The sequence below is a fragment of the Somniosus microcephalus genome, chromosome 4, assembly GCF_052327205.1.
Source record: "Somniosus microcephalus isolate GS21.2 chromosome 4, FLI_Smic_1.0, whole genome shotgun sequence".
NCBI lineage: Eukaryota > Metazoa > Chordata > Chondrichthyes > Squaliformes > Somniosidae > Somniosus > Somniosus microcephalus.
In genome coordinates, this window is record NC_140990.1 from 224,538,819 (window position 1) to 224,555,218 (window position 16,400).

A 16,400-nucleotide genomic window follows, 5' to 3' on the forward strand; every position below is an offset into this window, starting at 1 on the left:
TGAAGGAATGGTGATATATTTCCAAGTCAGGATGGCGTGTAACTTGGATGGTGTTCCCATGCGCCTGCTGGCCCTCGTCCTTCTAGGTGTTGAGGTCACAGGTTTGGGAGGTGCTGTCCAAGAAGTCTTGGCGAGTTGCTGCAGTGCATGTTGTAGATGGTACACACTGCAGCCACGATACGCCAGTGGTGGCAGGAGTGAATGTTTAATGTGGTGCTAATCAAGCGGGTCCTGTGTCTTGGATAGTGACGAGCTTCTTGAGTGTTGTTGGAGCTGCACTCATCCAGGCAAGTGGAGAGTATTCCATCACACTCCTTACTTGTGCCTTGTAGATGGTGGAAAGGTTTGGGGAATCAGGAGGGGAGACACTCACCACAGAATACCCAGCTTCTGACCTGCTCTTGTAGCCACAGTATGTGTGTGGCTGGTCCAGTTAAGTTCCTGGTCAATGGTAACCCCCAGGATGTTGATGGGTGGGGGATTCAACAGAATGTCATGGGGCAGTAGTTAGACTCTCTTGTTGGAGATGGTGATTGCCTGGCACTTGTGTGGCGCAAATGTTACTTGCCACTTATCAGCTCAAGCCTGAATGTTGTCCAGGTCTTGTTGCATGAAGGCATGGACTGCTTCATTATCTGGGGAGTTGCAAATGGAACTGAACACTGCAATCATCAGCAAACATCCCCACTTCTGACCTTATGATGGAGGGAAGGTCATTGATGAAGCAGTTGAAGATGGTTGGGCCTAGGACACTGCCCTGAGGAACTCCTGAAGTGGTGTCCTGGAGCTGAGATGATTGGCTAACAAATCATAACCATCTTCCTTTGTGCTCAGTATGATTCCAGCCTCGAGAGTTTTCCCCGATTCCCATGGACTTCAATTTTATTAGGGCTCCTTGATGCCACATGCAGTCAGATGCTGCCTTGATGTCAAGGGCAGTCACTCTCACCTCAGGAATTCAGCTCTTCTGTCCATGTTTGAACCAAGGCTGTAATGAAATCTGGAGCAGTGTGGTCCTGGCAGAACCCAAACTGAGCATCGGTGAGCAGGTTATTGCTGAGCAAGTGCCGCTCGATAGTACGGTCAACGACACCTTCCATCACTTTGCTGAATATTGAGTAGACTGATGTGGTAGTAATTGGCCAGATTGGATTGGTCCTGCTTTTTGTGGACAGGACATACCTGGGCAATTTTCCACATTGTCGGGTAGATGTCAGTGTAGTAGTTGTACTGGAACAGCTTGGCTGAAGGTGCAGCTAGTTCTGGAGCGCAAGTCTTCAGCACGACAGCCGGGATGTTGTTGGGGCCCATAGTCTTGGCTATATCCAGTGCGCTCAGCCATTTCTTTGAGATCACGTAGAGTGAATCGAATTGGCTGAAGACTGGTTTCTGTGGCGGTGGGGACCTCAGGAGGCCGATATGGATCATCCACTCAGCACTGCTGGCTGAAGAGATAGTGGATGCATTGGTTTTGATCTTCCAAAATTCCCTAGATTCTGGAATGGTCCCAGCGGATTGGAAGGTCGCAAATGTAACACCGCTATTCAAGAGAGGGAGAGAAAAAACAGGGAACGACAGGCCAGTTAGCTTGACACCAGTCGTCGGGAAAATGCTGGAATCCATTGTTAAGGAAGTGCATCAAGTCAGTTAGAAAATCATAACATGATTAGGCAGAGTCAACATAGTTTTACGAAAGGGAAATTGTGTTTGACAAAGTTAGAGTTTTTTGAGGGTGTAACTAGCAGGGTAGATAAAGGGGAACCAGTGGATGTAGTATATTTGGATTTCCAAAAGGCATTCGATAAAGTGCCACATAAAAGGTTATTACACAAGATTAGGGCTCATGGGGTTGGGGGTATTATAGTAGCATGGATAGAGGATTGGTTAATGGACAAAAAAAGAGTAGGGATAAGCTGATCTTTTTCAGGTTGGCAGGCTGTAACTAGTGGGGTGCCACAAGGATCAGTGTTGGGCCTCAGCTATTTATAATCTATATTAAATGACCTAGATGAAGGGACAGAGTGTAATGTATCCATGTTTGCTGATGATACAAAGCTAGGTGGGACAGTAAGCTGTGAGAACAGAGTCTGCAATGGGATATAGATAGACTAAGTGAGTGGGCAGAAAGGTGGCAGATGGAGTATAATGTAGGGAAATGTGAGGTTATTCACTTTGGTAGGAAGAATAGAAAAACAGATTTTTTTTTTTTTTTTTTAATAAATGGTGAGAAACTTTCAAATGTTGGTGTTCAGAGAGATTTGGGTGTCCTCGTGCAAGAAACACAAAGCTCGCATGCAGGTACAGCAAGCAATAAGGAAGGCAAATGGCATGTTGGCCTTTATTGCAAGGAGGTTGGAGTATAAGAGTAAGGAAGTCTTGCTACAATTGTACAGGGCCTCGGTGAGACCACACCTGGAGTACTGTGCACAGTTTTGATCATCTTATCCAAGGAAGGATATACTTGCCTTGGAGGCGGTGCAACGAAGGTTCACTAGATCGATTCCTGGGATGAGAGGGCTGTCCTCAAATGAGAGATTGTGTAGAATGGGCCTATACTCTCTGGAGTTTAGAAGAATGAGAGGTGATCTCATTGAAACATACAAGATTCTGAAGGGGATTGACAGGGTAGATGCTGAGAGGTTGTTCCCCTGGCTGGAGTGTCTAGACTTAGGGGGCATAGTCTCAGGGGGAATAGTCTCAGGATAAGGGGTAGGCCATTGAAGACTGAGATGAAGAGGAATTTCTTCACTCAGAGGGTTGTGAATCTTTGGAATTCTCTGCCCCAGAGGGCTGTAAATGCTGAGTCTTTGAGTATTTTCACGGCTGAGATAGAGAGATTTTTGAACTCATGGGGAATCAAGGGATATGGAGATCGGGCGGGAAAGTGGAGTTGAGGTCGATGATCAGCCATGATCTTACTGAATGGCGGAGCAGGCTCGAGGGGCCGTATGGCCTACTCCTATTTCTTATGTTCTTATGTTCAAACGCTTCTGCCTTGCCTTTTGCACTCACGCGCTGGGCTCCGCCATCATTGAGGATGGGGATATTCATGGAGTCCTCCTCCCATTAGTTAATGGCCCACCACTGGATGCCGCAGGACTGCAGAGTTTTGATCTGATCTGTTGATTGTGGGATCGCTTAGCCCTGTCTATAGCATGCTGCTTCCGCTGTTTAGCATGCTTCCCCAGGTTGGCACCTCTTAGGTACGCCTGGTGCTGCACCTGGCATGCTCTTCTACATTTGTTGTTGAACCAGGGTTGGTCCCCTGGCTTGGTGGTAATGGTAGATTGAGGGATATGCCGGGCCATGAGACTACAGATTGTGGTGGAATACAATTCTGCTGCTGCTGATGGCCCACAACGCCTCATGGATGCCCAGTTTTGAGCTGCTAGATCTGTTCTGAATCTATCCCATTTAGCACAGTGGTAGTGCTACACAACACAATGGAGGGTGTTCAGAGTGTGAAGACGGGTTTTCGTCTCCACAAGGACTGTGCAGAGGTCACTGCTACTAATACCGTCATGGACAGATGCATCTGCGACATGTAGATTGGGGAGGACGACTGAGGTCAAGTAGGTTTTTCCCTCGGGTTGGTTCTCTCAGCACCTGCTGCAGGCCCAGACTGGCAGCTATGTCCTTCACGACTCTGCCAGTAGTGGTGCTACCGAGTCACTCTTGGTGGGCATTGAACTCTCCCACTCAGAGTACATTCTGTGGTCTTGCTAACCTCAGCGCTTCTTCCAAGTGGTGTTCAATGGAGGAGTACTGAGTCATCAGGTGAGGAAGGGTGGTGGATGGTAATCAGCAGCAGGTTTCCTTGCCCATGCTTGACATGAAACTTCATGGGGTCCAGAATCAATGTTGAGGACTCCCAGGGCCACTCCCTCCCAACTATATACCACTGTACCACCACCTCTGGTGGGTCTGTCCTGCCCGTGGGACAGGACATACCCAGGGATGGTGGAGGAGGAGTCTGGGACATTGGTTGGTTTAAGAATCAGTTACCTGAAAAGGTAAAAGATTTAAGTGCGCAGAGTCTTCATGCGAATTGCTCTTCGGTAGTATTTTCAAGATAGCAAGCATTTGCAGGCACAGAAGCTTTCGCAGTTTACAATATGAACAGTTGTAAGTTTAAACATCATTTGCATTTGAATCAAGCCATACAAAAATTAGAAATTGCATTTAGCATCCAGACATCTGTGAAGCTCAATTAATTTTTATTTTAAACTTTGCATTAAACTTCTTTGAGCCTGCAGGGCCATCGTTTCATCCGCAGGCCCCAGGTGCCCGAGCCCATCAGAATCTTTATAGAAAATGGGCAGGTGGCACAGCTGGGTGGGAGAGAGTAGGAAATAACAGCTAGGCCAGCATGCTGGGCTGAGTACTAGCAATTCCGGGTGAGAGCGTTGGTAGCTGCAAAAACTGGCCCTTTTCCAAGAAGAATAATTTTGTAATGACAGCGGATTATAATTACAACTGGGCACTAAGAAAAAAAGCTTTTGCAAATTTGGTGGCACCCACTTCTACTTCATGTGGGCATACATTATGAAGTTACCAGAAGCGGGACTGGAGTATGCCAGTCCTACCTCTTTCCCTGACTTAACCAAAGAGGGCACATGCAAGATCTGCGCCTACTACTCCTTCTGTAACCAGGCACAACCAAAAACAGGAAGAAACCTGGCGTAAGTGAGTCCTTCTTCAATAGTGGTTGTTGCACGTCCAAAATCCAAGGAAATTCAGGGCCAATGTCGCTCAGTCACATTCTATGGTTTTCAACATACAGGAAACTCTCGATTTACCGGCACCCAAACAACCGGAAATCTCGGTTAACTGGCAAAATTCAGAAGTAGGTTCAGTTAAGTTTTTCTTCATATTAGTGGCCATTTCTTGATTCTTGGCTGTGTAATCAGAGGTTCCTGCACTTGTTGCTAAGCAACGGGGATGCTTGGTCTGTGGTCGGGCTTCTTGCAGCTATTGCTAAGCAACAGGGAAGCTTGGATTTGTTGCTGTGTACGAGCTCTCGTACCGTTTAACTATAACTCTCTGTAATCCGGACTTTTTGATAAACCGGCACCACGCCGGTCCCAGATAAAAAAGTTTCCCCTGTAATTCATTATTAAACAATATATTTGCCTCAACTATTCTGGCTCTGGAAGAAGTACACTTTAGCATAGAATGGAATGGTGCAACATCCTAGCACTAGCCTCTTATAATTCCACATCATTTAAGCCTTGAATGCACCATCACCTAGACAGTTTCCAGAGTAAATTTGAATTTTGCATCTCTCCTATAGCCTCATCTTTCTTCAGCTCTCACTTAGTTACATCTTTCCCAAGACACCAGGCAATAATTAATTCTTCATTGTCCAAGGTAGCGTTCAAGGTTATATCAGGGTACTATCAGTAGGTGGGGTATAGTGCAAAGATATGTTGAAATTGATCGGCACAAAAAACCTGGAGGAAAAATGGCATCCTTTTTATTCCAAAAAATGTTATCATTTTTTGTTGTTTGAGCTCTGCAGAAATACTAGATTTCTTATTTCAATCATAATTAAAGAAGTTTTATGCAGTGGGGTTGGAGAGAAAATGTAGAAGAGGAAGGCAAACCATGCCAGTGGACTATTTGTAAGTGGCATCTCAACTGAGCCAAATTCTTATTGCCTAGGCTTACACATGAAAACAGCCATTTAGATAAGCTATCAGAAGGCTGCAGGATAGGATGAATGTGGGCAACAAATAAAATTGGGAAAAGTTCTATTGTTCAACAGGAATCATTCCAATATTCTGAGAAATTAGATTAACCTCTTGTAAAGCATGCATAATTACAATTTTTTCAGTTATCCTGGGCTTAATCAGGTTTTCATGGTTTAATTACAGATAAGTTTCATCATACATCTTCACCAGTGAAGTACTGAAATAAAAAATCACAAACCAGAAAAAGCTGCAGTATCACAAATCAAGACTGACACTACAGTGCAGTACTGAGGGAGTGCTGCATTGTCAGAGATGCTGTCTTTCAGATGAAATGTTAGACTGATGGCTCATCTGTCTATTCAGGTGGACATAAAGGATCCCATGGCACTATACAAATAAGAGCTGGGGAGTTCTCCAAATCAGCATTTATCTCTCAATCAATACCTCCAGAAATAATTTATATCTGCTGTTTGTGGGACCTGGCTGTGTGCAAATTGGTTGTGCTTGCCTACAAAACACTGACTTTACTTCAAAAGCTATTTATTGGCTGCAAATAGCTCTGGTCCGGAAGATGAGAAAGATACAATATAAATGCAAATTTGCTTGTTCATTATTAAAGTGAAAACCATTACATGAATATTCTCAGACAAGGTCCTAAAATGGCCTTATTCTATTGTATCTAAACAATATTTGATGTTAATTTAGTAAAAACTTGGTGACCAGCTTTCTGACTGCAACTGTCCTCTTTAAGCCAGTGTCCAGCACTCCACACAGTTAGTTGAAATTAGCAAGTAATGGGCAACAACAGCCAAACCCAAGGCGAAGAAATGGTCTGGAGTGTCTAACTGGGGAACATGGTAAGACAAGTAGTATATCAGGGAGGCTATCAAATGTCAGCTTTAAAAAAAACAACTTAAAAATTAGGTGAGGATTTGGAAGTTTCAGTCAAATACCCAAGAATAAGGTTCTCATCGTGGATTTTGTTTTTATACCAAATAAAACCATAAGCTATAAAAATAAATGCTTTACTCCAGATGAAAGAGTTTTGGATCTCACCACTCCCCACCAAAATCTGTCCTTGCACGTACCTGACAGAATTGAATACCCCTTACACTGTTGCCAAGTTTGTCCAAAGGTGGAGACCAACACATAATGCCCATCACATTTGGCACTACCAGCAAAATACCACCAGAAACTCCAGATTTTGCTGGAAGGCCCACCTGCAAAAAAAATACAATGTACATGTATGAAAACACACTCCATTGGCACCAACAAATAAGGTTTTTGACATTTAACATTTTAATTTGATTTAATGAAACAGGGTCCCTAAAGGCTCAGTAGGGTAAATGCAACATGCGGTGTGGACCTAAGCCATGCAGATCAGAGGTCCCATGTTTGATTCAGGTTGTGCGCCAAGCCATGTAATTAGCATTGCTGATCTAGTTTGAGACAAAAGTAGCTACGATTCCTGCCCATTGTTCAGTGACACCTGTTGCAAGAATAGCTCCTTGGATGAAGGTCTCAGAAGGCCCCCCTACCACCAGTGACCAGCAGGATAGTTGGGGAAACAATGTCATGCCACCACACAATTCTAATATCCAAATATTTTGTAAATACAACATTAAAGTCATGTCAAATCCATCCACTTTGCAGGCAAGAGAATTGCTCTAATACACTTGTAGAGGATACAAATGAAAATATAAAAATGAAACCATGCAAGTTATGTGTCAGGCAATTACTCAACCAGCCTCAGCCTGTATAGTTAATTGCTAAATACTCAAAAATTTCACTTTGGTAGCCATTGCTTTGCTTCTTCTGAGAAACAGTAATTGCTCAGGAAAGGACAGAGAGTCATACGAAATCAAAGAACTTTGATGTCTAATCTGCAAATCTGCCCATTGGTACTTGAATTTATCCTAATGGTACACAGAGATTTCTCTCATTTAAAACAGAGGGCCTATTCTACTGTATAGGCAAATCGATCTTAATGTGTGATGGTCAGAGGCCACAGCATAATACTTTTCACTTGCAGCAACAGCTACAAGAGGTTACAGGGGCAGATTGTCTTCATAACCACAATACTGAAATTTTATGACATGTAAGATTTTGTAACAGACTGACCAAAAAAAATCAATTTCAGTACCAATTATTTTCTAGTATTAATTCTATACTGTGTGCATGTACACAGGAAAACCCATGCATGAAAAATTATCCTTATTGATGCTTCTAACTATTGATGAAATGTTAACTTTGTTTCTCTCTCCACAGATGCTGCCTGACCTGCTGAGTATTTCCAACATTTTCTGCTTTTATTCCTATAACTACAGATTAGGTTACAATTCTGGTTGTTTCTAAACAAAACAATTAAATGTTTGAAAATTATTTACTTTCCTCTTTTGCTGAATCATTTTAGTCAAACTCCCTTGGCTAGCAGCTGCAAGGTGAAATACAGCATAACTTAATCCTGTAAAACTGCTGCTGCTTACTATAAAAGGAAGCCTTTGGTGCACAGATTCGCCAGAATGATAAGAGGCCAAAAGGGTTAAATTAGGTTGCATAGACTAGGCTTGTATTCCTTTGAGTATAGAAGACTAAGGGGTGATCTAATTGAGGTGTTTAAGATGATTAAAGGAGCAATATGGTAGAGAGAAACTATTTCCGCCGATTGAGAGTCCAGAACAAAGGGGCATAACCTTAAAATTAGAGCTAGGCGGTTGAGGGGTGATGTCAGGAAACACTCCTTCACACGGGGTAGTGGAAATCTGGAACACTCCCCCAAAAGTCTGTTAAGGCTAGGTCATTTGAAAACTTCAAAAGTGAGACTGATAGATTTAATGAATAGGCAAGTGTATTAAGGGATATGGAACCAAGGTGGGTAAATGGAGTTAAGATACAGATCTGCAATGATCGAACTGAATGGCAGAACAGGCTCAAGGGGCTGAATGGTCTTCGCCAGTTCCTAGAATTGACATTAAACTTGCTTTTCTTTTGCTTTTCTGCAAGTTTAAACATAAAAATTTAATTATTCCATCTTCACATATGGTCTTAACCAAATGTCGTCACAGGACTCAAATGTCCTGGATTGTCCTTTTCAGGGCAGTGCTCCTCAAACAGTTTGGGATTTTCTATGCCAAAATTACAATCAATCAGACAAATGCTCCAAAAGGATTGTATCTATTCTAATTTCAGTGAAAATGATAATTATTAATTATACTTACATGAAAGGCAAACTGCCCCGAGAAGTCATACATGCCACAGGAATGCATCAAACTCAGTGTGTTCCTAACAGCCTCAGGGCTCAGAACTCGCTCTCCTGTGATTGGACAGATGCCACCATTGGCCAGTGTTGCTGCCATTACACTGGCTGATTCACACGTTACTTCAATGGAACATAGCTTTATGGAATTAAAAAAAGAAAAACATGTCAATTTCTGCACATCATTTAAATACATCTATCACAAAAGCAGGACATGTGCACATGTGTTGGGGAGGTAAAAACATAATTTTAGCATAGTGTTCCCCATCTATAGGTTTCAAAAAAAATGAAGTTGTCTTGACACAGCAGGAAATAATTACATCTTTTTCTGCCTCCCATGGAGGCCTGTTATTTTCATCTTTGCCTCCCATGGACAAATTTTTCCAAGTCCACACTTGCACTCAGCAGCTATTCTGGTGACACAGGTTCTTACAAATGCCACACAGACTAATCTAGACATCATCGCTTGGTTGCCTGGATGCTGATCCATAGGTAGTTAAACTGGAAAAGTTAGAGCCAACCACTTATTCCCAATTTGGTCCCATGAACATGAGTATCACTGTCAAATGGCCATGTGCAAGTCTAGAAAGTGTCAACAGTCCACTTCCTGGAATGCCATTTCCAAGTTGTTGTTGCACATGTCTGAGCAATTGGCCAAAGAGCATTAGTGGAAAAGAGAATCATAACCAAGTATAATCCTATCCTCATGCAATATACAAACATGCACACTTTCCAGTGGGATCACAGGACAGAGATCACAGATGGGAAACCAATGAGCCACGGCTTACTGGAGTATGAAATATAGATTGTAATTAGGGCAGCAATGAGTGCGCTACATTGCATCTCCCTGGGCAAGGGAAGTGGGAAATGCAAGTTCTTCTTTTAGTATATTGATTGCGTCCTGAAGTCAAAGCTGCATATAGAATAATGTTGACCTGTACTTCATGTGAATACTTTTAACAACTTAAATGGGACATAATAAGGATTACATTCCTGTTTTTGAAGAAACTTGTCCATCAAGCTATATATAATGGTCAATGTTGAAGAAATCCACAATCACATTTTGTTGATCCCAAACAAATGTACTATTTTTTGATGCCAGATATAGAAATGGGCAATTTTTTTTTTTTTTTAATGCAATATTTTTACTACGTAATAGGCTAGCCCTGCACACTAATCCAAATGCAGACTGGAAAGAACAAGCAGTCATTTCCTGGAAAAGTGCAAAATGTTACTGTGCATATTGAAGTGCTAATTTACATGTTTTGTTATACTTATTATAATAATAAAGCCACTCACCTGGAAATAGAAATCTAGAACACTCGTCATATCACTTCCTTCTGGAAAACACTGGAACGTTTATACAACAATTAGGTTTTTGTCATTTAAAGATCTTCTCATTTGAAGGGCACTAATCCAAATGCATTTTTCTGCAGCCAAGATAATAGGATTCTCTCGGTCGTGGGCATGTCCCATAATCAATGCTGCTCTCCACAATCAAACAAATCAAGCACAGACACTGAATGCCAGTAATGGAACACTTAGTTCAGTAACTATAAACTTAGAAAAAGCTCTCAAACTGAAACTGAAGTGACAAGCAGACGCAGTCTAAAAATAGGCATGGCACCATTCACAAGAAATAATTTCTTTACCTATATGCACCAAATAAGTGTTTCAAATACACAAATGATCCTACAAACCTTCTTCTCCTTTAGGTAGTATCCTATAGCAAAATTTCTGTCTCCAGTTTCTCTTTCAGACTGAAACCTAAAAAAGTAACATTTTAGTCTTAATGTAAAAATTTAGTAAAATGCAGTCAATTAAAAGCTTAAAGATACAGGAATAGTTCTGATATCCGGCACAGACGGGACCGAGCTACTGCCGATCCAACAAAACCAGCGCTAATGTTGTAGGATACGGAGGTTTTCATCTCCGTATCTGACAACAAACTGTTGCTTAGCAACAGCTTGTAAACACTCGGCCCGTACCTTGGAAGCGTCTCTGAAGCTGTTGCTAAGCTACAGAGATGCTTTCCAGAGCCTGACTGTTTAAAAAAAAAACGCAAGAAAAAAAACCTAACCAAAACGACTGCTGATTTCTGCCATTAGATCGATGTTTCCGGGCATACAACCTCCGGATAAACCAAAGTTTCCTGTAATTTAACCTGGTTAGTCTAGAACATACTTATCTCTTTATACAAGCTGACAACCAGATCGATTTTTAAAAAAAACATTGGTTTACAGTTTCATGGCAAAGCAAAATAGTGCAATTTCAATTTTTGGAGTTAGTTAACCAGCTAACCAGTAGATGATGTAGCCATGGTATATCTACGGCATGAATGTGAATGGATCAAAATACTTGTTTACTTATCAAGACAATTTTAAGAATTGGTACTTTTGATGTTAAGTACTTATCCCTGAACATGTTCCATGGAATCTAATTTTCAGAAATTAGTTATTTGTGGAGAAGTCTAATAATCATGCTTTGGAGACATCAGCTACAGTGAGAAGCCCCCAGACAGAAAAAGGTACTTAAATGTCATCAGTATCATATAAAAAGGTAAATTCCTTCATATTTTGGCTCTAATAAACAGAACACAGATAATATTTTACAATCTTGCAACTGCTTGACTCTCAGCTGTTTCAATACAGGTTTTATTCAATCTACTGAATAACGGGAAAGAGGCTTCAGTTGCCAATACCATTCCCCCTTTATGGGATGTGAATTTAAACACCTGTACTTCTTTTTTTTTAATTAAATTTAAAAAAAAAAAATTTTTTAATGGTATTTGAATACTTTTAGGTATCAGCAGTTTATGCATGTTACTCTGGGGAAGACAACTAACCACTCTCCCGCATCTGAAGAGGTGGGTGGATGAGAAGAAGAGACAAAAGGAAAAAAGAGTCACTTACGTAGCATTATTAAAGCCAACATATTCATTTCCAGCCATCTGATTCAAGAATTGTGTGACCTATGAAACAGGACTAATTTTAGAAAGTGTGGGTATAGTGAACATATATTTTCAGGTAACCTTTTCTCACATCCAAAATTTTAATTGGGCAATTTACTTACATAATCAAATTTCTCTGCATTGTTTACTCCTTGCTAGGAGGAAAGGAATAAAAAATTACTTAAATAATCTTTAAATCCAAAAAACAATTATAAAAGCATGTTTCTATAGCCAGCTTCACACAATTAATGGAATGTACTCAAGATAAAATCCAATCTTCTCTGAATCAAGTTGGCAATAAATGTAATTAACTATTTATTAAGACATTTTCATTTAGCATATGGGCATCTTAATTTATTAAAATCTACTGTATAAATTCATAAAAGGGGTCTCTGGATAAATTATTTCTCACTGAAGTTATATTACAGAATTTGCATTAATATTTATATTTAATAGTATAACAGTATTAATGTTAGATCACCAAATGAGCTGTGCTTATTTTGGCCTGGCAGTCAGAAAGGCTAAGCATAATCAAAGCAATACTTCAAAACACAATTTTGTAATGAAATCACATTTCCCCAATTTGGAATGCAATTTCTAACAATTCAACTAATGTCTTACCCAAAAAGGAGGTACAGATCAATCATGATCTAGTAGAGGGCAGAACAGGCTTGAGGGGCTGAATGGCCTCCCCCTGTTCCTATGAATTCATACTCCAGATAAGAAAAATCTGTCAAGTAGTGCAACTCAGAATTAAGCAAAATGTACATTGCTGAAATAACAAAAGTAATTCTTCTCGGGTTAATTTTGTAACAATTAAACTAGGTATTTTTTTTTTTTTTTTATAAATAAAAAGGAGGCAGTGCAAATTGGTCCAATTACTGCTGACCTCACAAACAGGAAAAAAGGATTTCCTCCACGGCCTTGCCTCGCCCCATCAAAGCCTTTGGTTCCCCAATTCTGGCCTTTTGTACATCCTCCCGCTCCTTCCTCATACCTTTAGTGGTAGTCTTCTGTTCTGCTCTACTGGCTCTTGGAGTAAACCGCATCGATTCCTCACCTCTCCAATTCAAATAAACACTCTCAAAACCCCTCATTTCAACCAAGCTGTCGGTCATCTTTCCTAACTCTCATACCATGGCTTCACATCCACTACTTTATTTCTTTTACTTTTACTTTTTTCTTCTCGTGTAAAGTGGCTTGGGGTGTTTCTTTTTTAAACATTAAATGCACTATATAAATTCAAGTCATCGGTGGTGTGCCACTATTTCACTTTATAAAGACGGTTAACACGAAAATTGTAAAAATTGAAATAGCTGAGAATATCTTAGATAATTAGGATCCTCAAACAGATAGGGCTGCTTATCCAGATGACAACCACCCAAGGGTGCTTAGAGATAGTACATGTGTTTTGCAAGCCACTGTCTTTAATGGTTCGCTAGAGTCTGGAATTGTTCCCTTGGACTGGAAGCAATCCGCACCTGCATGCAGCAAGACCTGGATGACATTCAGGCGTGGGCTGATAAGTGGCAAGTAACATTTGCGCCACACAAGTGCAAGGCAATGACCATCTCCAACAAGAGGGTCTAACTATCACCCCTTGACATTCCGTTGAATCCCCCACCATCAACATCCTGGGGGGTTACCATTGACCAGAAACTTAACTGGACCAGCCACATAAATACTGTGGCTACAAGAGCAGGTCAGAGGCTGGGTATTCTGCAGCAACTGCCTCACCTAACTCCCCAAAGCCTTTCCACCATCTACAAGGCACAGTCAGGAGTGTGATGGAATACTCTCCACTTGCCTGGAAGAGTGCAGCTCCAACAACACTCTTCTCTTGGGGCACTAAAGTCAGAGAGCGGGGCGGTAGAGCGCTGAACAATTTGGAGCACATTGCTAACTGCATCAGAGGCTGCTTCCCTCGCATAAAGGGAAGGACCAATGATTGTGAATTTGTCAGCAGTTCTGCATTGCAAGGCAACCTGCACAACTGTCATTACAGCTCCAAACACTCAAAGTGGAGGGCTTGGACATCTTGCAGCAATGAAACATCAAAAGCTTTAAGCAGGCACCAGACTGGTGCAAATAATAAAGGTTGGCCTACCCAAAAACCATTCCCTTTAATTAGCGCTCCCCAAGCAGCCAGCCGAGTGGACAACACCTCCTCTTTCTGCCATTGTTCACACCCAGTGATACAGCAGGTGGCAGGAGGCAATTTCACATCCGGGGCGATAACTGGGCACTGCGCACTTTATGATGTCACGATCTGCGAGGCGCTAGAGGCCCAGGTGGTAAGAGTTAGCGCCAGTGCTAAACCAGCACTGAAGTTCGCAGGTGGCACTGCATTTGCTGCGCCCGGTCGCTAACCCCTTAGCGTCCCTCCAGGCACTAACCAACTGAATTTCTCCCCCTAAATATACTTATACTCTGAAGGGTACAGAACTGAAGTATGTTGAAAAAGATAGATCGGTTATAGTACACAATTCTCTGCAGATTCACGACCAATGCCATGAAACAACAGCCAAGGCAAATAGGGCATTAGGTTGCATTGCCAGGATGATTAAATGTAAAACAAAACACACCTTCTGTTCTTGTACAAGATCTCAATTCGGCTTTAATTTAAATACTCCAGTATTCGGAGTGAGGCCTAAGCAAAGTACAGGAAACTGTGTGCTATCCGGCACCGATAGGACCGAGCTGCTGCCGTTCCCTCAAAACTGCCGTACACTCCAGAGCTAATGTTGAAACATACGGAGATTTTCATCTCCGTATGAATCAACAAACCCTGTTGCTTAGCAACAGCCTCTAAACAGTCAGCAAGCGTCTCTGTAGCGTCTCTAGCTGAAGCTGTTGCTTAGCTACAGACCTTGCACAGCTTGACTGTTCAAAGAAAAGAAACGAAAAGAATAAAAAACGGCTCCTGATTTTTGCCGGTGGCTCGAGCTTGCCAGACAGTTCGCCTCCGGATAACAAAGTTTCCAGTACTGTGTTATACAGGCCGTGCAGAACAAAGCGCAGCTTACAGGGAACATGGTGGGGGGTTGCAAATCATGATGCTTAAGGCATCACAACTGTGTGGGGTAGGCCCAGCGGTCCAGCTGCTCTTTTCCTGTCCATCATTTTTGCATGTTTGTAAATGAGCTCATAGTTCCACAGCAGTGATAAGGATCTAATAAAATGCCCTATAAGTATTCAAATTTGCAAAATATATAAAAAGAACTCATCCACAAAGAATGACAACATGAACTTCTCACCTTAATGAGGGATGTTACCACAATAGCCCCAGCATTTACCATAGGATTGTGCGGTTTGTCTGAAACAAAAAACAGGCCATCACACATGGAAAATACAGAATTTATTCTGTGACAGCTACAACTATTTCTATTGCAACAGTTGCATCAACATTAGCGTTCAGATATAAAATATTTTAGTTTGTCTTTTAATAGCAAACTGAACTTAAACATCATAATTCCATGACATATTCTATTACAGCAAAGGCAGCCTGTGAATGAAATTCCTTACTAGTTGATCTCCTGTGGTGTTGCCCAGGGAGTCGAGTCAAATCAAGACAAGTGCAGTAATTAGGTCAAGCAGAGTTTTACGGGGTGGAAAGAAGAGACAAAATGGAGAGGGGAAAGAAGAGGTGCAAGGGAAAAATAAGGAAGAGTTAGGGAGGTAGAGGAAAGGGGGCAGGTAGATGAGGAGAGGGGGTTCACCAAGGCCACTAGCATTTATCACCAAAAACAATTCCCTTTCATCTACTTATTTTGAAATATGCAATTGAATTGAAGAGTCTGCTGCAGTGCCATTAAGTAGCCAGGTATGGAACTGGATGAAGACTTACTACAGCAGGTATACAGTATCAGCTCCTACTTTTGCACCCAATGTTGTGACATTTGACAATGAAACAACCCATCACAGCACCACCTCAAAGTGCAAGTTAAATGTTGACACTAAAAATGGATTTTGCCCTTTGCAGACCCTGATGTAGGGCTTTTCAATGAAATGGAAGCTTGAGATCAACTCATTGATGTTAACATACAATAAATAGCCCACAAAGGGGATTATTCAACATGGCTACTACACAAAGTGTATAGACAATTTATTGGTGACTGGTGGAATGCAGCAACTGAATAAAGCCTTGATAAGTGATTAAGTCAATACTTGGGTCTCAGATTTTCTTCCCTTGTAGAATTCCACCGCTCCCTATAATTTATATTTGAAGCCAATTTAACAATTTCAATTCTCATCCATTAAGTTCAATATAGAAGACAAAAAATGTACATTAACTTGCTGTTAACTCCCAAAGCACCATTTTCCATTTTTTTGAACCGTCTTCCCAACTGCTTTTTGCACAAAATTGAACTCACTGTCTCTGCACACCCATACTCAAAACTCCAATCCCCCTCAGTACTGTTACTGCCTCCAGTCCCTTTCATTACTATATAGCAATTAATAATGACTACCCCCAGATATCGCAGGTTTCCTTTCCAATAGT

At 41.5% G+C, this 16,400-nt stretch overlaps 1 protein-coding gene across 3 annotated transcripts in view; it reads right to left on the bottom strand.

Moving 5' to 3' along the window:
- Nucleotides 1–16,400, bottom strand: part of LOC147120231 (glutaminase kidney isoform, mitochondrial-like) — a 103,699-nt gene that overhangs the window by 52,179 nt on the left and 35,120 nt on the right. For all 3 annotated transcript variants that reach the window (XM_085985855.1, XM_085985854.1, XM_085985856.1), the window contains exons 7-13: nucleotides 15,157–15,215; nucleotides 12,022–12,054; nucleotides 11,862–11,920; nucleotides 10,650–10,716; nucleotides 10,249–10,299; nucleotides 8,912–9,088; nucleotides 6,782–6,913 (exon numbers count right to left, since the gene is read on the bottom strand). In XM_085985855.1, the coding sequence (XP_085841981.1) occupies nucleotides 6,782–6,913; nucleotides 8,912–9,088; nucleotides 10,249–10,299; nucleotides 10,650–10,716; nucleotides 11,862–11,920; nucleotides 12,022–12,054; nucleotides 15,157–15,215 (578 nt within the window). The remainder of the gene's footprint in view (nucleotides 1–6,781; nucleotides 6,914–8,911; nucleotides 9,089–10,248; nucleotides 10,300–10,649; nucleotides 10,717–11,861; nucleotides 11,921–12,021; nucleotides 12,055–15,156; nucleotides 15,216–16,400) is intronic.